A 21069-nucleotide genomic window follows, 5' to 3' on the forward strand; every position below is an offset into this window, starting at 1 on the left:
GAATAACTGTAGAGTCCAGCAAGGAAGGATTTTAACACCCATCTGTGTATCCCTGCCACGGGTTTTACCGCAGTTTGCAATGAAAGACTCACGGGATGTATTAAAGGGAGAAATGCTGCAAACCCATTCGGACCCTGGGAAGCACGTTTCTTCTCAACTCCTGCAGCAAAGTCACTTGCAACTTAATGGTAACAGACGAGGGGGGACTTGCTCAGAGCAAACCTGTTACCAGCTGTGATAAAGCAGGGATTGCCCCCAGGTGACACCAGTCATCTCGGGGCATGGCACCTGGCAGCGATGGACAACACGCTGGCATCTGGGGAGCACCCCAACAGCAAAGGCGACTCCCCAAATCTGGAGGCAGCCCTGCTGCAGCTGTCGGCCTGCGTGGTGCTCGCTGTGTTCGGTCTGCTCGCTGCCTTCATCAGCTGCCTGCTGAGGGGGGCCCCCACGACACCGACACGTCGCCCGGCACACATGGTACCACGTCCCCTAACAGCACACCGGGGCCGGCCAGGCATTCTCCATTTTGGGAAAAAAAACACCACAACGCTATAATAGTATATAGACTGTATCAAATACACCAACATTTTCTACAGGAAAATACCAGTTTATTGAAGATTTTCCATTTCCATCAGACTGAAAGATGCCATTTCAGGTGGGCTTGGTACACCAGAACATATTCTTTAAAGCCAACCCAACATCGCAAAGCAGCCCCTTATTCTGGGAATGCCCGCTCCTGGGTGAGATGCCCACTCCTTTCCAGGAACTATTTTTTTCTTCTTTTTTATTTATTTTTTTCTGGTGGCTTCTCTTCCCACAATACAAAGCAGGTTTCCCTCTGACAAAGCTCTCTGGTGCCTCCTGGACATTTAATTATGGGAGAAGGGTCTCAGATAATGAAATGGGAACATCATGCTCCTGAACCAACGCTTCTGGAAAAGCAATAAACTGCGGTAGGGAAATGCAATTTAATTTTGAACTGACTCAGGAATTTCCCATGGAACATTAATTCTATTTTCTGCTCACCTCTGAATGTCAGCCTATTTTTCTTTTTCGGTTTAGGAAGCTTATAAAAGGTGTTGTGAAACCGCTTCCAAATCTGTGAATTCCTCTTTCCCCCGCCCCCTCCTCCTGCTGTAGCCCTGGGGAGGGGGATGCCGTCTGAAAACAGACGCCTGTTGTACTGTGCAGAGGCGATGCCTGTCCCGAGGACCTGCTATCCACATCCGTAACACAGAGGAGTAAGGAAGGTGTTCCCACCCCCTTCCGTTCGGCAGGGGCTCAGAAAACTCAGCTTGCCCGAAGCTGCACAGGAATCCAGTGCACGAGCCAGAAACAACCACAGCTCTGCTAAGCCCCGCTGTGATTTTTAACTCATCCTCACATATTTTGTCTCAAACTTCTTCCGCTTCGATACCAAAACAAATAATTACAGTGATACCTTAATTTAGGAACCAGTTGGCCTGGAAATTTAGCACAGGACAGAAGTGTTTAGCTAGCCTGAACTGGTTAAGAGAACACCCAACTGTTATCAGCTATCGGAGAAGTGGCTTAAATGGCTTAAATACTCCCGCAATTGCTCTTCACATTGATGTTAAAAGTTCTGCATCTGCCTCTCCTTCATCCCCTAGATTCTACCACTCAGAAAACAACTCACGGCAGATCTGCTCACCCAAATGAACCCAGATTTTTTACAAAACTCCGGAGAGCTGACCAACAAGCATGGACTCGATCAAATGGAATAAAGCCCATGAAATGTACCAGATCCAGCATCTTTCCTTCAAACCAAGGAAACGTTTCTATTTCAGCTCATTCCGTTGCTCATATTTAGCAAGGCACAGATGGACATCGGACGAGTCTCTTTGCCACCCATATCTATAGCCAAAAATGTTCGGTGTTCCAGCAACCCGCTGGCAGCGCCCGCTTCCCAGGGCTGCCACGGGCAGCAGTAACACGTCAGGAATTCGGGGCATGTTTGGGCGAACGGCCACCGAGGCCACCGGCACCAGGGCTCGGAGCTCCTCTGCTACGAGCGTGCAACACGTGTACCCAAAATGTGCGATAAAAGTGATGCTGCCATTTTGGCAATCCTCACATCGTGGGTTTAGAGGCAACTCTCACAGTATCAGTTCCTGCTATGCAACAAATTTTACAGCCGGCTTCCCACCGAGTTGCTGATATTTAATAAACCCTTTTGGTCAAAGGAACACCACAACTTCACCAGAAATGTTTGGGAAATACCCTGAAAATACTATTGATCAATGCGGCGATGAATCTGCTAGATACTGAAATTACTTTTGGTAAGTTTAGAAAGAATATGAGAGCTTAAATCTTCTTGCTCATAAACTCACATCTCCAGTAATTACTACCAGGGGAACATGTACATTTTTTAATTACCACTGGAAATACTTTGTTGAGAGAAAACATAAAGGCCAAAATGGAAAAAATATAAAAAGTTTGAAAGCCCAGTAAAAGCACTCTTTGGGAACAAACAAACAGAAAAGTTACATTTAATTAGCCCTGTGTTGTGATCAAACTCACACGTAAGGAAATAGCAAATGAGTGAAACCATGGTGAAAAAAGCAAACAAATACTGATTATATCCTCTGTAATGCTGAAAGCAACCTGCTTCTCAGCTTTGTGATAATGAGCAGCATTTCACGCATATCTCACTCACGAAGAGCAAAGGGTTGTGATAAAATTGAGCTGACAGGCAAAGAGCACCCAGAACTGTAACGGGAAGGTTATTAAAGCCCAAGACTCCCTCGGCACGCCAAGACAAGAAACCTTGCGAGTTAACACTTCGCTGAGGAATAAAGTTCAAATAATCCACAACGGGAAAAGAGGGGAAAATAAATCACAGGGCAAAGCATTACTTAAAAATCTACCTTAAAGGAAGTGCTGAGAGCTCTGAGAACACGAGGCAAGCACAGAGACCCCGCGGCAGCAAATGGCAAAAAGGCAAGCTTCCTACTTACCCTATGGTATGCACCATGATCTCTTTGGCCACCTCAGTAATTCCAAGGAATCCAGAATTATGTGATTTTTACGGGAATATTTAAGTCTTGAGAGGAGGCAGAGGGAAGCTGACAACCAGAGCTTTGCGAGGAGCCAGGCGGAGAGGGATGAATTTAAACCCTGGCTCAGGATGCCGTGTTTTCTGCGTCTATCTTTAACTTGTAAATGATTTGGTTTCGCATTCCTCTGAAGTCCTGCTGGCAGATGCCTTTGCGGAGCTTGTACCAATCACAGGCACCCAGACCCCCTCCCTCCCTCTGCCTCCCTGCTTGCTCCCTCCCTTCCCGTCCTTCCCTCCCTCCCTCCCTCTCCCCAAGCCTGACAGTCATCCCCACCTCACCCCCAAACACAACACATACCCCCCGAAATACAGCACAGCACAGCACAGCACACACTTCACTCCAATAAAATCCCCCCTCCTCCCTCTCAGCAAGCAGCTCACACGCACTGCCACCAAACTGGCGCTTCCACCACGTTCCCCGCTCCGTTTCGGAGGCTCACGTAGCCTGCGCGAAGACGCTGAAACAATCCAGTCCTTCCTGCAAAGCTGTTTCAAAACATGCTATCGCAGCACGTTGGGATAAAAGTGGTAAGTGGCACTGTCTGCTTACGTTTGGAACAGAGGGGCCTGAAATTATTGCTCGTGCCAAATCTGGTATGAAGTCTCTGGGTTTGAAACCTGCAGTCGCTGATTAAATCACAGTAAGAAATAGGAGCACAGCAAGGCATTTCCCAGAGATGACCACAAATGCCACCAGCTTGAGGGCAGTGAGGGCTGGGGAGAGGAAGGCACAGAGCTGTGTTTCACCCTCTGCCATAGCAGCTGCTGCAGAGATTCATCTTTGGATGCTTACAGCACCTCTGCCCGTACAGAGATCTCTACTGAAGAACTGAGCAGAAAAATAAGAAAGATTGTACCTGATCTCAAACAAAAAGCCTCCAAACTTTCACTTGTGGTTAATTTGTGTCTCTTTACAATAACAATACATTGCAATTTTGTTCAGCAGTCAGACTCTGAAATAACCAGACTAACTATTGGCAGCACTTAGGAGACTGAAGTGAGCAAAAAAGTCCTTCCACATAACCCGGTACTACTAGCAGTGACTTCAGGAGTCACTAGGGTTGACACTAACCCCTGGCTCTTAATATCAGCCTTTTGAAGCTCCTAGTTTTTAATCTGTAAACGTGCATTCAGCCAAATACTGCTTGCCAGATAAGGTTTTCCTTATCTTAAAGACTGGTGCGAACAGAACGAGCCACAAGACTGTATGTAAAACATATGAATTATTGAACACTTCTGGCTGAAACTGGAAAATATCAATTTACAATCTCACCAGTTCAAACAGAAGACATGGTAAAAGGCTTTGTTTTACAGTATTGCAAGGCCAGGCTGGTTTAGTAATAAAACTCATCATACATTTAATCCAGGCTAACAAAAAAAAAAAAAAAATCAAACTTGGAAAGGCTGAAAGAGCAGTAAAAGAATAATCCTGAGGGCTGTACATTAGTGTAAAAGAAGTAAGCCTGCACTTCATCTCTGGCGAGCTACTGTTCATGCTGCTGCTGTAGGAGACAACACTGGATAAAAACAGCCACCGTCATGGTCAGTCCCACAGGCCCAAAGGCAATCTCCTCTTTACTTGGAGTCAGCTAAAGTTCACACACCTGGAAAAGTTGCCAGAAACATATAAATATTAAAGAATAAACCAGCTGACAAGATGACTCCTGAAAAGCTGAAAGATTTATTTGGAGTCGCTAACCTTTGTTGCTATTAGCAAATACAGACCTCAGTATGTTTAATGCGTGCCTCACAGAGAGCTTTAAAAACTCCAGCAAGTGAAAAACATGCCAGGGACATCATGCCAGACATTAAGGCAGTCGCTCAACTTCTCCTCTGCCTCGGGTCCTGAAACCGTGAGTTGCTGATACCATGATTCAGGGAATGTGCCCATTATTCGTTTTCAGGAGTTGCAGTGAATTGCAGGAAGGCTGCCTAGCCCTGCTTTCCAATAGAGCCACGTCTACCACTGCGGCTTACAAATCTCACACCAGAGAAAGTCCCAGACCCCAGGGTCTCCCATTCAAATGGAGCAACTCCGAGCAGTGTAATGGCATCACACCTCACACTGGCGTTTTTCAATTGTTTCATAAGGGTGTCAGGCTAGAAGGGCAGATAACCATCAGAAGCAGAGTTAACATTAGGTCTTAAGGAGCACAGGGCTTTAGATGCTCAGAGAGACAAAAGAGAAGGAACAAAGAGAAGTCGTGCTTTTGTGGCTGAGCAGCTTTTCATTACCCAGATAAGCAAAGAGGAAAGCAGCTCCCCACGGAAGAAAGCGTGATGGACCAATGTGATGGATCAGAAGTGAGGTGAAGGATTAACTCTGAGCTGTTTTCAGACTCCAGCCTACCCCAGAGAGTGCTTAAGTATGGGGAAGAACAATGGCAAGGAAATCCTCAAAAGCATGCCCACAGTTTTATCTGAGCTTTTGTATTTCCTTTACTATGTAAAAGTTTCCTTTACTAGGGTAAAAAGAGGTTGGGTTTTGGATCCTCTAAAAGAACACTAAGTGTTTCTTTCCCACGTCTCTTAAGAAGTTAATTATACACTTAACAGTATGTGGGGGTGACGCTTTGAAAATGGGGTGCTTGAAATTACAGGGAAGACTTGGATGTCAATATGGACACCAAGATCCTATTTCCATGAATGGGACAGAGAGGTCGCACGTCCCCAAACTGTGTCACGTAAGCTAGAGGAGAAGATGGGTGTCCAGTTTCCTCAGACGAAGAAGAACAGCAGTGCCTAACACAGTGGAGCTGAAGACAGCAACCAGTCGAGCCCAGTAGAGCGTACAGCTGGGAGAGAGGTCCCAAGGTTGGGAGAGAGACTGCTGCTCCTTCCCTCTCAGCAGGGCCTGTTGCTTAAAAACATCACCAAACACAACGGGGCAGAGAGCACTGTGGTATTGGATCTGAGATGTAGGAATGCAAACTAACCACAAGCTCCTGTGGAGGTGTGGGGGCTGCGTGTGGAGCAGGGCGCAGAGCAGGGAGGGATGTGGTGCCAGCGACGAGTGCAGGTGGGTGACATGTCTGGAGCCGTGTGACTTCCTGCCATCCCCGATTTAGCCCTGCGCCTGGGAGGCATGCTCTGTCCCTTCACATTCAGCTATTTTTAACATGCACAAAATTTGCTCTCGGTCTTCACTAGTCTGTCAGCGTCTTGGGTTCATTTCTCGTGACAGCCGTGAGATTTGGACTTACTGGGACAAGCAACGTTTTTCACCCGACAGGCCCGGTCCTTCTAAGCCTTACTCAGAGTAGCTCCTGCTCGTAGGATCATCTCATTAACCCCTGCTGCTGATTTTCAGGGTTTGCCCAAAAGTAAGAGCTCTGCGTAGAGGACTACCATTACGTGACAGGAATGCAGGCCCTGTGTGTCACGGTGCCTCGAACACGCTGACTTTTTCAGCATTATTCATCGACTCCACCACCCCCGGGCTGCCTCCAGCCCTGGTTACTCCACGGCTTGGCTGCCCCAGGAGCCCTCTCCAGTGGGCTCCAACAGGCAGCGTTTGGCCACGAGCTGCCCCACGAGTTGCTCAGTTTTGCAGCAACAGAGGATTCCCTGTGCTGGCTTTTCTGTTTTTAACGTCTGCACTTCTGTGACTGAAGCTACGTTGAAGAAGGAGAATGTCCACGGTTCTACGTCTAAGCTCCAGGAACGAATCATATTTTCAGTTAATCCATTTTACTGAATAAAGAAAAAAAATCTGTGATTTACTTTTGAATGCTTCTCCCCTTTTTGCTATGTCTGGTATTGACAGTTCGTGGGCGTTTTTTGGACAAGCTTGTGCTTTAAACTAGTGTTTATCACCATACATGAGCATCTCACAAGAGTTGGGACATAAAGGCTTTGACTTTACTTATCTACACAAGAACAAATTATGAACATTAACTAAGAAGAATTAGGCAACTTCTGACAAACCCTGTGCAGTTGCCTTGTCTCTGCAAAATAAAACCATTACTTACCAGATGCACTGACATTCAGTTTACTTGAAAAATACCAAAGAGGACAACCAGAATAATGCGGCTTCCATTTATCTTCAGTCCAAACACTAAATACAGTAAAAAGACTACTCTTCTTGGTAGATGTCCAATCTGATAGTAAAACAAAGATCTCCCAGCTTCGTAAAAAACCAAAGATCTCTGAGATTTAATAAAATCAAAAGAACCTAAAAAGGCTGTAAGATGTTGTAGGTAAAGTGATTGATTTTACTACACTGAAAGGAAAAATATTTATCTTTAAAAAAAATTTAAGAAGACAGGTAAAGCTACTCCCACACAGCACTGACCCTTGGAAAAGTCCTTCGTGGCCTGACGGTGCTCCTGGATAAATAAAAAGGCTGTATCATCCATTATTGGTTCCATGCCTGAAAACGCTGAACTTGAAACTTGGTTTGAAGTGACAGCTGTATTTCATTAAAGTTGCTTGGTGAGCAGTGCAGTTAATGAGGATCGTTTTCCCAAGGATTTATGATCCTTTGTTATTTACTGTTCCCAATGACAGCAGTCCCCATTTCCTGTAAACTCCCACAACCACTCCCACCCCTCAGGTCTTGAGCGCTGCCCATGTCTCCCTTCAGCTTCTTCACATCAGCCACACAACCAACCTGTGCCACCATCTCCACAAGGATCCTTTGAATGTCCCCAGGCCTCCATAGCTCCTTCTTTCAGCTGCTGCCCTAATCTGCAGTCCTGTTCACTTTCAGACTCCCTTACATAGAATAGTTTGAGCCAGAAGGGACCTTAAAGATCGTCTAGCTCCTTAAAGATCATCTACTTCTGACCATACTTTCTCGCTGTCTGGGGAAAAAGCAGCAGACAGGTGATAAGAGTAAAGGAGAATCAGTACAGTTGAGACTTCTTCTGCCATGCAAAATTCAGCAGAAGGTGTCTAATGAGTTCAAAACCACTGACTGCAACCTGAAGCGTGAGAGACACAAACATCATGACTGTGTTTCCTTACAAAGCCAAACTAAGGAGTGAAATAAAACAACCAAAAAACCTGTATGCCAGTTACAAAGATTCACTCCGGCGTTTGGGCCTCATCGGCTCCTCGTCAGTAAGAACCTGCTACAGCTTTGAAGGCTTCGTGTCTGCTCTGACCCAGTATGCAGAAGGCAGTGACAACTGCTCAGTAAGAGAGCTCACGGCACCCAGTGCCTGAAACACTTGTGAAAGTAAAGATCACAACACTGAAATTCGCCTTGTCACAACCTTCTCCTTCAATGCGTTTATCAAATGAATGGAATATTGTCATTAAGGAAATGGCTCCGTTATCCTCTCTCATCCCAGTACCTTGGTTTCATTGCAGTGCTATGTTCTGCGCTGAAAGAAGACTTCCACTACGTTCTTCATAAAGATGCCACAAACGTTAGGTATTCCTACTTGCCTGGACAGACAACCACAGGCCTTTCGAGAAATTTGGCCAACATCTGAAGGGCGTGTGCAGGCAGACACGCATGTGACCGAAGGGACACACACTTTTCTCAGGACTGGAGAGGATAATCTATGAAACACCTTCTCTGTTCAGTTTAGCCCACCACAGGAACAACCCTCTTTCACCCACCCCACATATTCTGCCAAAAATCCTTCCTGCTCTAAAATGAAACCATGAGGCTCACTATATTCAACCCTTCAGACAAAAACCTTGGGAAAAAGGGGAAACAGATATTTTTTTTTTTTTTTTTTGGTAGAAAAAACAACAACATAGCAGGAACATGGAAGGAAGGCTAAAAGTCTCAGAACTGGTAATGACTATTGGAGCATTAATATATAGGGCAATGGCAGAAATCTCATCAGATCAGTTACATAAAAGCACTAGTTACACAAAATTACACAAAAAGCCTTGCCCTGTGAAGTGCATCAGGGCTCTGCAGAGGCTGTGGTGGGTGTCTCAGCCACAAAGCCATCTCCTGCTGCCTGCCTCTGGACCCGGTGGCATCCCTGCGCCCCTCGGACTGGGTCTCGGTCCTGCTGGGAGTAGGGACAGAAAAGGATGCTGCTGAGCATCCCCGGGGGCCCCAGCTGGGAGAGAGCAGGCAGGGTGAGACAGCCTGGAAGAAGCTTGTCCTACTGCTCCCTCTGCTGTACCCATCCTGTGGAGAAATCCCAAATGTCAGCCGGAGAGGCTGGGATGAGGGATGGCAGCTTTCGGCGAGCAATCTGCTCGCAGCACAGACCCAGGCAGACCTGAGGAAGGGGCAAAGCCGCGGCTGACGAGGAAGAAATGACCACCACGCTCGGGAGACGGCGTGACGTGGATCTTTTTTTAGCGCATCCGATCTTTTTTTTTTTTTTTTTTGCCCTGTACCTGCTGGGAGAGGTGCTATCCTTCCGCTTCCAGAAGAGCTCGGGGAGCACGGGAAAGCAACGCCTCTCCTCCAGCACGGTCTTCCCGCTTTGTAACCCAGATTTAGACTATGAGCTCATCTTACGAGAGGGATGGGTGTCACGATCAGCTGCGCGGCTCAGCCTGCAGAGAAAGGCGCATGAAACTCCCCGGGCACGGTTGGGTTGCTCACGGCAGCCAAACGAGGAGTTATGCAATGCCGGCAGTAAATGCCTCGCATACCCTGGCTGCTCGCAGACATCAAACGGGGGGAAAAAAAAACAAAAAAACACCCGATTTGTGAGTCATGTTAATGTCACACTGAATTTAACAAGATGAAGCATAAGCGAAAGAGGGGAAAGAGGGAATACGGCTTATAGAAATGCAGTCAATTAATCAGTTGGGAATTAGCAATGTGATTGTCGGAGAAAGAACTTTTTTAACCCACGACCAGCTGAACATCACTTCAGTCAATAATCTCCCTGTGCACGCTATTCCTGAGGGTTGGAAAACTGGCAGCACTGGCTACCACCCACAAGAGACATTTGCAGCTGCCATGAAAGCCCTTCTCCGAATACAGTGAAAACTGGTACCCCAAGAAAAATACGTATTTCCAAACGCTCAGACATTACAGCGTGCTTTTTCCAATCTTCAGAGCAATATTTCATTTACTGCAAACTTCCCTTCTAGCTCTGATTTATGGAAATCCAAACCAGAGTAGAGACTATCTCAGAGGAAGAAATCACTCTCAAGCACTTTTCTCTGAGAAGGTGCAAACTCATCAGAACAGGAAGGGATGATTAGAGGAATCAGCACCTTCAGGAAAAGCATACGCTTTCCATATGAAAGGAGACGATTAAAGGCTGAAAGGCTGGAATGCAGCATTTAGGATTTGGCGACTTTGAAAGTCCAATCAGATACTCATCTTAAACCTTCTGGAGAATTTCAGGAACTTTACACAACGATTACTAAAAATAAAACCCCAAACCTTCCTAACACGAGTATGAGATTAAAAAAAAATAATAATTAATGAATTCTAGAAAGGCAGTGTTAACAGAGTAACTGCATTCCCTTTTTCTCCAAGCCCGAAGAATGATTTCCTTTTGTATTACAGAACATCTTCCAGCTAATGAAAACACCAGAAACTGGATTTTACGATATAACATGGTGATAAAGTGAATTACATTTAAATGTCAATGGGATCTATGGAACAGAGCAAACTTGAAAAAAACTCATTCAGTAATTTTAAAGTTGTGAATAATTAGCATGGCATTTTCAAACGCACTTGGTCATGACCTAATTCTTCTTCAAATGCTTCAATTTTAGTTTTTGCAAAGCTGTGCAAGCCCAGCAATACTACCATAGCAGTTGAACCAATGCTACAACAATAAAGTCCTACTGGAAAATCCCACCTTTAAATGAGAGGCTCTAGCAAAGGGAGGGGAAATGACAATTCGGGGTAGAATCCATTCTTTTCAGTTGCACTACTCCAAATTTACATAATGCAAACAAACACAGTTTGGTCTCAAGAGGGACACAATGATGTGCCTAATTCACACTTGCTCAGTTCACATCAAAGAGGAACTACTCTCTACATTTACAGCTGGAATGGAGCTGAAAGCATAAACTAAACTAACAACTTCCACAGGAAAAGTGATAAGATTGAAAAAATATTTTGTCTGTAATAATCCAAGAATACATACAAATTATTTTAACATGGCCCTGTGATGCATCATGACAAACAGCCCACACATAAATATACATTGTGTATGCGTAGAAACTAAGCACAGGTCTGGACATAATCTATTTGCTGTCAGATACCACAAAGCTGCTTTGAATAAACATCCTCATTTTTACAGCTCTTTCTCCCCTCTCTGAATTCATTTTGTTTATCCCCAAATAAAAGATATTTTTCATTTTGCTTTGTTTGGAATAGCACATGCTTTATCTAAGAACCTCAGACATTACAGCGTAAATTATTTGTACTGCTTGTTACAGAAAGTCTTGCTCCGGGACTTTGCGACTCAACACTGAATACCTGAGGGAAATCAAATTAACAGCAGCTGAGACAGGACTATTAAAGACATGTTTTCCCCTATGTACAGTAGTTTGCTAATGGCATCAAGACGGTGAGGATAAAGCAAGGACGTTTCTCTGAACCTTCACTATATTTCACATTGCTGTCTATTTCTGTGAAGGAGCTGTGGACACAGCGATGTTGATAGGTGCCACGCATAATATGAAGATGCTAACTTCCCAAACAAACCAAGTAAGCTTTTTGCTCAGGAATTGCAAGGCTGCTTCTGGCTTTAAATGCAGCAGTGCAAGGAAGGGGAGCACCAAAGCCCATCTCCCCTGCCCCCTCTCACCCTGCTGGGAGCTCGTGCCCTCAGGAGGTAGTGTCTGGTCCCAAAGAGAAGAGGAAGGCTTTGGGATGGCACCTGGCAGCCTTCTGCACACCCTGCCAGGGCAAGGTGCTCACCCAGGCAAGGTCAGACCATCTCCACCACCCACCTGCAGTGCTGTGGGCCTCAGAGGATGGTGAAAAACAGACCAATTCAGAAGGCAGTGCATTTTGTCCAGGTCACTAAATCTAAGTTTAAGTCCCACCCATTGCAGCGAAAGATTACAAATTGGGCCTAAAAATAAAAAGGACCCCTGAGCTACACTCAGACGCTTTTAGTTTCCAGTTTAGCCCACAGTTTCTGGTTTTCTCTTATTGCCCTCATGGATGTTTGTGGTGCTTGGAAAGAGTTTCCTTGCCCTCTCCCTAAGTCAGTTGGTTCCTCTGACTTCTCATAAAGGTTAAGGCTGGAAGGCACCTCTGGAGGCCATCTGATCCACCCCCCTGCTCAGTCATGGCCACCCAGAGCAGGGTGCCCAGGCCCATGTCCTGGTGGCTTTTGAAGGTCTCCAAGGAGGAGATCCACAGCCTCTCTGGGCAACTAGTATCATGCCCCATCACCCACACATAAACCAGTGCTGCCTGGTGTTCAGAAGAAGCCTCCTGTGGGCCAGTTTGTGCCCATGGCCTCTTGCCCTGGCACTGGGCACCACTGAACAGAGCCTGGCTCTATCCTCTCTGCTCCATCCCTTCAGGTATTTACAGATCCCCCCTGAGCCTCCTCTTCTCCAGGCTGAGCAGTCCCAGCTCTCCCAGCCTCTCCTCACAAGGAAAGGTGCTGCAGGCCCTTCATCATCTTGTTGATCACCCACTGTATTAACTCTCCCTGCGCAATGAGTGAGAGGACATCTCCACTGCTTTCAGAAGAGGGCAAAGGCATGATATCAAAATGTTTAGGCTGATGAGGACTGCTTTTGCAACTGGGAACACCACTCTGAAATGTGGGTGGCCTCTGGGTGCCCACCTCCCAGAAATGACCACGCACACGCGGCCCGTGCTGCTCAGGCAGCACCTGAGGGACGAACACGGCATGGCCGGCGTGGGCCAAGCACCGGGGAGCTGCACTGGGAGGCCTGCAGCAATTCTTGGCTCTGTGAATTTGGGAAGCTTTCCCTGGCCTCCATTCTGAGAACTGTGGTCATCACTTGCCTGCACCTTACCTGTTTGGTCTATTTAATCTCTTCATGGTGGGTGCCACATTACCGGGTGCTTCGAGCAACTAAGATGTTGAGCCAGGACCTCCCAGCACTACTGCAACTAAATTAATGAAAATTGCTTATGGAGTATTTTTATTCCATTTAGTAAACGGAAAAATTAACTAGGTAAAACAAGAAAAAGCACAGCTTCCTTCAAAAGCCTCTTTAATCAGCCCTAGAATCTGAATCAATGCTGAGCACAAAGACTTAAATTTGGCTTAATGAAAACTGAATAGACCAAAAAACAACAAAAGAAGTCTCTTTACAAAAGGTATGGATTCTACCTCGCCAGTAAATAATTAAAGCTCCTCTCTGTTCCCTTCCGCTTTCTATTTTAAGGCTTTTCATTACATGGGATCAAAGTCAGCTCGAGTTGGAGAGAGTTAGACAAATCCATCACGGAGACAGGACAGCTGTGTGATCTCAGCCTGGTGACAGCAGCCTGGAGATGCCACCTCGTCACTCCTGAAGACATGGCAATGTCAGGCATAGGGCTCAAAACTCAAGGCAAGGTGCAGAAACCCTCTTTGACCAGGGAAACAAAAGGAAACAAGCGTAAAGCTGGCATCAAGGCTGCAACCGCCAGTGCCAGCCACAGGGCTGAGGAAAAGCTGCCACAGAAAGGGGCCGGGTGCAGGGGTCAGCAAGGACCAGGAGTCTTCAAAAATCAGCTCTGTGGGGAAAGAGTGATTTTTGTTTGAGAGGCGGTAAATGAGGAGAGGCAGGATAGATGTAGGATAGCCGCATAAAAATTATAAATAGCACAAAGAAGGAAAACGAACCATTCTTATTTGCTTCCTCATAATAGAAGAAAAAGAATAGACTGAAGCCCAGAGACAAACTAATTACTGAGATAGAGAGGAAAAGTTAAACAGGAAGGTTAAAACTGAAAGGCAAATTTAAAAGAGAGTAATGAAAAGTCTGTTCTACCTTTTTAAACCTAAAGTACAGTTTACCCTGTGGAGCTGTCTGCCGTATAATATAATTGGGACCAAAAAGAACTATTAAGAATATTCATTAGATTGTTAATGAATTCTTGCACGTTCCCATTAGAAACTCATTTGTTTTAAAAAGAAAGAATATAATCCTTAATGAACCTTGCTTTCTTTAAGCAACAGAAGACAAACATTTATACTTCCTGACACAAGCAATGATTAAATGCCAGGGATTAAGAAGCAAATACCCCCTTTGTCACATTATCTCATAGCTAGCCACTGGCCAGTTCCTGCACACTGCCAGGGACAATGTACTGGGTCAGATCCAGCACAGCAATGTTTGGTTAACACTAAAGTTCAATCAAGAGATTTCTGTATAAAACTTCCGTTTAAGAAAAAAAAGATTACTGCCTTGGGACTGCACCATAAACCTTTGCTTTCTAATACATTTTTTTGCTCTGACTGCCAGTAGCTAGCAGCACTTGAAGATGAAGGCAGCAAGCATACATCAACTCTACTTCCTTTGGTGTGTAAAAACACTTTGCCCTAGATTTGGGCCAAGATGCATTATTTCACTTCTCTGAGCTGCTTGACATGCCACACAAACTTGACTCGTGGTCTGCAGCGAAGATCATTTGCAGTTCCAGGAGTTGCAGGGGCTGCCCTTTGATGAAGCTTGCCACTACACTGTGACACGGAAGAAATCTGTGGAATTGTTACAGAAGAACATAAAAAAACCCTCACTGCTGTGAAATGCATGCAGGCCATTTCTCAGAGCGCACCGAGATGAAAACAAAGAAACAGTTCAGCACATCACTGGCTGTAAGAGCTACCTCAAACCCTGCTCTAGATTACGACTGCGGACTGGGACTTTCTCCCGGTGAGGAAATGTGCCCCGGGGAGGTGCAGAGGCCCCGATCAGCAATGTTCTCCTGTGTGACCTCATTAGCAGCTGCTGGGTGGGAACATCTCCTTTAAATGCGCGATTCTCCCCTTTACTTGGAGACGGTTCTTTAATCAAATTCATGAAATTACTTTCACTCGGTACCAGACAGATAAATAAACCCACATTATTCAGGCCCAACAGTTCTTCAAGTGAAGAAAAAAAAAAAAAAAAACGCAATAAAAATTTAGATTGGAAAGGTTTTGATGCTTTATGTGGGAGTTAGCTGCATGCAGAATTGAACTGTATTTCTTGGTTCCAATGAACTAAGCCGTACTGACAAGAGCATGCTGAATTAGATCCGGTTGTAACCCGAGGTGAACCTGCAGGATAAACCTTACGTCATTCTCTTGCTGCAGTTCTTTCTTTCTCTATCTTTTTTTTTTTCTTTCCATGAGCAAATGTGGCTCACTTCCCTCAGTCTCTGAAATGCCACATCGGCAATGCTGTCCATGGGGTATAAGCCGAAATAGAGCATGTTTGGATTTATTCATTTCAGGCCTCTGGGAATGGAATCGAGCTACTGAAAGAGACTGAAGTAAGAACACAGAGGCATGAAGGAGGCAGACATGAAGACTTTTTAAAGATACCGGGGGTATAAAAGCCTGCCTTGTGCTGAAAGACGTACACCCACCCCTCTGGTTTGGACTGGACTGATGATTGATGAAACCAGCTCCATGCTCCCTCCCCCACGTGCCTGCAGGGACATCTTGCCTTGCATTGTGGAGGAACTGAAACTACCTGGTGATGATGCCAAGCCCTTCCTGGCTGCAAAGTGTTAAAAATACTTCATTTCCACAGCACCCTACACACAGCCTTGGAAAATAAGATACAAATCTCCAACATACTGAGAACTGCTTGTCTCAGCTTACCAGTTGCACAAAGGACAACGAGGACACAGGGTGCTTGGCACAACCACCCTCTCTGCCAAATTTCTAAACCACATCGTTGCTTCAGAGACATAACTGTGCAGGAAATACTGCTGCTACATTCGACCTCATGGCCAGACCAACAAAACGTGCTCTGTGTTCCTCCTGAGACACATTTCTGAGCACAGATCTACTTTCGGAGTCAGCTGGAAGTCTCAGTGAATGAGCACATGACCCTGCATCATCTCTGTACCTGAAGGCTCCTTTCTGTTAGGATTATCATTGACGTCCTGGGGCATGGCTGACCATACAGGAGCCCTCCCTGGATTAACCTTTGTACCCACGAGAAAAGCAACTCTATTTGTAGTTGGGCGAGCTGGGTAATAGATGGACCTCTGCTCCATCACACAAGCTCTTTGCCTGCAGAGGCCTGGAAGGAATCCTCTCCCTGCTCGGTGGGACTGGTAGGACACCGTAAAATTGATTCAGTACATCGGTCTGGAAGGAAAGACAATTATTCAGTGCACACCACTGCTGACTGCAAAACCCCAGACTGCAATCCATCGGCTGATACACTTTCTGCCTTCATCATAAAACAAGTCAGCTGGAGAATGGGGCTGGTGCAGCAAGGACAGGGCACGCAGCTGGGCCAGGCCAGCCTGCAGCCACCACGCACGTTTACAAGTAGCGACCACCCTGCAGAACGAGGATTTCTCTTGCTCCAAATTCTTGAGGAAGATACCCTGGCCATTTTCTTTATTTTAAAAATATTTTTCCTCTCCCTTCGCACTGGCAGCAGACAACATGCAGTCTGCTTTGATGACCTTCCACACTGTCAGGAGTTACTTTTCTCTCTCCTAAGAGCTATGGGTGCTAGATGTTATTTTCCAACCCTGTATAACCATTTCTTCAAAGGAAATTCAGGTAGATAACCTTGATAATGATTTTCTCATGTATATTCAAGCTCATATGCAATGGAAATGCTCTGGAGATACCACAATTTTGCTTAATAAAAATATAAATCTCTATACAATTTCATCACTTAAGGCCTTGAATAACTGGAAATCTTCCTCCTACATAATTTGTCATGATTTCCTCTGTATGAGTCTAATGTAAGACGTGTATAGCTAAATTATGCAGAACTATAAACTTGCTTAACTGTTTGTAGGAAAGGAGAACATGAAAAATAAAGCCTCTTTAATAGTCAGGAATATAGAAAAGCCTAACAGAAAGCTGAAGAAAAGACAATTTTTAATTTATTCTTTCAGTGGACAGGTTTATTTAATTAGTAAAAATAGAAGTGAATCTGAGAATATACTGTCATTCCTTAAGACATATGGAAACCAAGAGCTGGCAGAACTAATTACTGAGCAGCTATATGAACAAACATAAACATAATATGCAGAAAGGTCAAATTACATTGAGAGACCACGTATCTCTTGCCTTAGTTTCCCCTCTTGGAACCGCAGTGGCTGCACCCATGTGGCTCAATGATATCATTTGCACAGAATCTGGAGCATCAGACATCCACAGCAAACTTATAATTTCATTCATTGCCTGGCAGGAGGTTCATCAATAGTCCACCCTTTATGCCTTTTCTTGGTTTGAATTACCTTTTTTCTCTTGGAGTAGTCTATTCTTACACAATAGGAGACTTCTCCTATTCTCAGTGCAAATAGGGAAATAAAATCCATCAGTCCTCTACTTGCCTTATTACTTCTCTCTCACACTGCTCATCTCTCTCTGATCTCTCAGCTCACTACTGACAGGACTCTTAAAGCCTTTAGCTTTCTATCTGGATGCTGGGGACAGATCCCCACCTCAGTTTGACCAATCCCTGATCTCTGATAAGGATCTTTGCTTTCACTTTTGGTCTCTCCTACCTCTGCTGACACAGCAAAACACCCTTTACAAGGTCACATATATACATTTAATTGGATGTTCTTTGACTTAAGATGAAAACCATGGGAAAGCACAAATGAACCTAAGGTCCATGATGTGAGGTTCTGTTGTTACGAGTTATAAGTAGATATGGCCAGAAACTGGGATGAAAGTGGGTTCATTAACAAACATCAGCTTTTCAGCGTACTTCAAATATGTGTATTTGGAAACTCTTATTGATGCACCCCGTACTAATGACAATTTGCAACTCCCTTGCATTGGAATGGAATGGAATGGAATGGAATGGAATGGAATGGAACGGAATGGAACGGAATGGAACGGAATGGGATAGAATAGAATAGAATAGAATAGAATAGAATAGAATAGAATAGAATAGAATAGAATAGAATAGAATAGAATAGAATAGAATAGAATAGAATAGAATAGAAAAGAAAGAAAATAGTCCTGTTGGAGAAGACTTTCAATCACAGAATCATAAAATCACCGAATGGTTTGGGTTGGAAGGGACCTTAAAGATCACCTAGTTCCAACCCCCCTGCCATGGGCAGGGACACCTCCCAGCAGCCCAGGTTGCCCTGGGCCCCATGCAGCCTGGCCTTGAACACCTCCAGGGATGGGGCATCCACAGCTTCTCTGGGCAGCCTGTGCCAGTGCCTCACCGCCCTTCAAAGATCATCTAGTCCAGCTGCCTGACACAGTCAGGGCTAAACAAAAGGTAAAGCATATTAATGAGGGTGTTGTCCAAATGCCTCTTGAACACTGACAGGCACGGGGCATTAAACACCTCGCTAGGAAGCCTGTTCCAGTGTTTGACCACCCTCATGGTAAAGTCATTTTTCCTCATGCCGTCTGACCCTCCCCTGGCGCAGCTCTGTGCCGTTCCCTAGCATCCCGTCAGCATCCCAGGGAGCAGAGGCCGGCACCTCCCTCTGCTTCCCCTCCTCAGGGAGCTGCGGAGAAAAGTGGGGTCACCTCTCGGCCTCCTCTTCTCCAAACTGGACAATCCAAGCACCCTCAGCCTCTCCTCACAGGACATCTTCCAGCCCTTTTACTGGCTTTGTTGCACTCTCCTGGATGCTTTCAGGACCTTAACAACCCTGTTGTACTGCGGAGCCCAGAACTGCACACAATATTCCAGGTGAGGCCACACCAACACTACACAGAGTGGGAGAATCTCCACTTTTGACCAGCTGGTTATGATGTGTTGACTATGCCCGCTAACAGCTTTAGAACAAAGCTGTTCTAGAACATAAATGCCTTGCCGTAGCACCCAGGATAATCTTCTCCATAACTCTTCCAGGGACTGAGGTTAGACCAACAGCCCTGTAGGTTCCTGGGTCTACTCTCACACACTTGCTATAGGCTGGTGCAACACTGGCTGGCTTCCAGACAGCTGGGGCCTCCCCAGACCTCCATGACCTTTGATAAAATGTTGAGAGGGGTCCAGCTGCAACATCCACTACCTCCTTCAGTAAGCATGCTGGGGTGAATCCTGTGAGGCCCCAGGGACCTGTGAATGTTGAGCTGATTTTTAGATTAGTTTTTAGATTTAGTTTTTAGATTAGTTTTTAGATTTCTGACACAACATGGCCAGTGTTAAGTCGGGCTTTAGCTTTTCTCATTTTCTCCCTTGCAGATGCATCTCTGTACGCCCCCCGTGAAGCCCGACCTTGCTTCTGGAGGTCACAGATTTTCTTTTTCCACCCTAGTTCTAGCCAGAGTTCCCAGCTGGGCTGCTCTTCCGCCCCATTTGCTTGCCTTGCAGCACAGTGGGATTGCCTGCTCCTGGGCTTTTAAAAGGCATCTTTTGAAAAGCGACCATCTCTCAAGGACCCCTAAAACCTCTACATCTGATTCCCAGGTGATACTGCTAACTAGCTCCCTGAGAAGTCTGCCCTCTTGAAGTCCAGGGTGGCAACCCTGCTGACCTTTTTTCTCCTTACAGCAAAAGTTTTGAGCTCAACCAACTCGTGATTACTGTGGCCAAGACAGCCACCTACCATCACCTCTCCCACAGCAAACATCAGGTCCAGGAGGGCTCCCTTCCTAGTCAGCTCACTCAGTACTTGGAGCAGGAAGTTATCTTCGATATGCTTCAGGAATTTCCCAGCCTTACTTCTTGTGGCAGTACGATATTACCGGTTTATGCCTGGGAAGTTGAAGTCTTCCAGAAGGGTGAGTATGACCAGTCTCAAGATTTCCTCTCACTGCCTAAAGAACAGCTCATCCACGCTGTTGTCCTGGGTAGGAGGTTGATGGCAGACACCCACAACATCTCCTTTGCTATCCATCCCCTAAATCTTCATTCAGAGGCTCTCTACCACATTCCCCTAACGGCAGTGGCCGCACAGTCCCACCTCCCCTCCCCCTTGCATAAAGCACACCACCACCACCTCACCAGCCCTACCTACCCCCCGACAGCCCTCCATCGCAGCACTCCAGCCCTGGGACTCATCCCTCCACCACCTCTCACCAATACCAATGACACCACAGCTCTGGGAAAGGACCAAAGCTTCCAGTTCGTCCCGCTTGTTCCTCACACTGTGCACTGGTATGCAGGCATTTCAGACGTGCTCCTCTGCCCGCAGGAGCGGTATAGATGCTCCCATCAGCCTCGCCACCCTCAGGTAGTGCCGCACCATCCCCTGGCACAACCTCAGTTCTCCCATTAGGTGTGTGAATGAAGCATGGAAACAATTTGTTTTATCACCTCCATTCTCACAAAAGAATTGGATTAAAAATAGCAATAAGCCATCACAATTTAATGGGGCAGTATGACAGAACTGTAATAACTTCGGGCTCACTTCTTCCCTCCCATAGCATGTTCTGCAGTGGAAGGGAGGCTGTAGCTCTGCTTGGGATCCTTCTACCAGATTCTGTCCTGGGAAAAGGATTATTGAGAGGGAAGCCACTGTGGGATAAGTGCCTGAAGCCACACCTGTCCTCTCAGTCCTCAGGCCACATGGTTGGTTGGGCTGATGATCTGCTTTGCTGTTCTGTGTCGCTGGCAGCCCTTTTCCGTAGGGATGCTCTGCTAGAGACACCTGCCAGCCACATTTTGTGGAAAATTATTTTCTTCAGAAGGCTCCTCAATGTACAGCAGCTTTACTGTGAACCTAATGCAGGTTGTTATTTTTTAATTTTGACTGTCCCATGGGTGGATATTGGTACCCATATCCACAATTTCCCCCTCTCCTTCCCTACCATGCAAGGCATTGTGAGGCCTTCACCTCAGGAAACTGAGGGATGAGCAAGATAGGACACAGCATCTTCTACTGATGACATCCACTCGACACAACTAAAGCTTTTAAAAAAGAATGGGCCTGAATAGGTCCCTCCAAAACTGCAATTAATCTGATCTTAAAAAAAAGAAACAACAAGGACTAAAGATGTCATACTGACATT

The 21069-nt window shown here is 45.8% G+C and overlaps 1 protein-coding gene across 9 annotated transcripts in view; it reads right to left on the minus strand.

The window, feature by feature from the left end:
- The window catches only part of DTNA (dystrobrevin alpha), a 218717-nt gene that overhangs the window by 171172 nt on the left and 26476 nt on the right, over window positions 1–21069 (minus strand). For 8 of the 9 annotated variants that reach the window (XM_032181739.1, XM_032181738.1, XM_032181734.1 and 5 more), the window contains exon 1: window positions 2982–3241. The exons of the other annotated variant lie outside the window; for it this stretch is intronic. In XM_032181739.1, the coding sequence (XP_032037630.1) occupies window positions 2982–2998 (17 nt within the window). In that variant the 5' untranslated portion in view covers window positions 2999–3241. Of the gene's footprint in view, window positions 1–2981; window positions 3242–21069 lie in introns of those variants that run through there. 9 annotated transcript variants of the gene reach the window in all.

Source organism: Aythya fuligula, chromosome 2 (assembly GCF_009819795.1).
Source record: "Aythya fuligula isolate bAytFul2 chromosome 2, bAytFul2.pri, whole genome shotgun sequence".
Taxonomy (NCBI): domain Eukaryota; kingdom Metazoa; phylum Chordata; class Aves; order Anseriformes; family Anatidae; genus Aythya; species Aythya fuligula.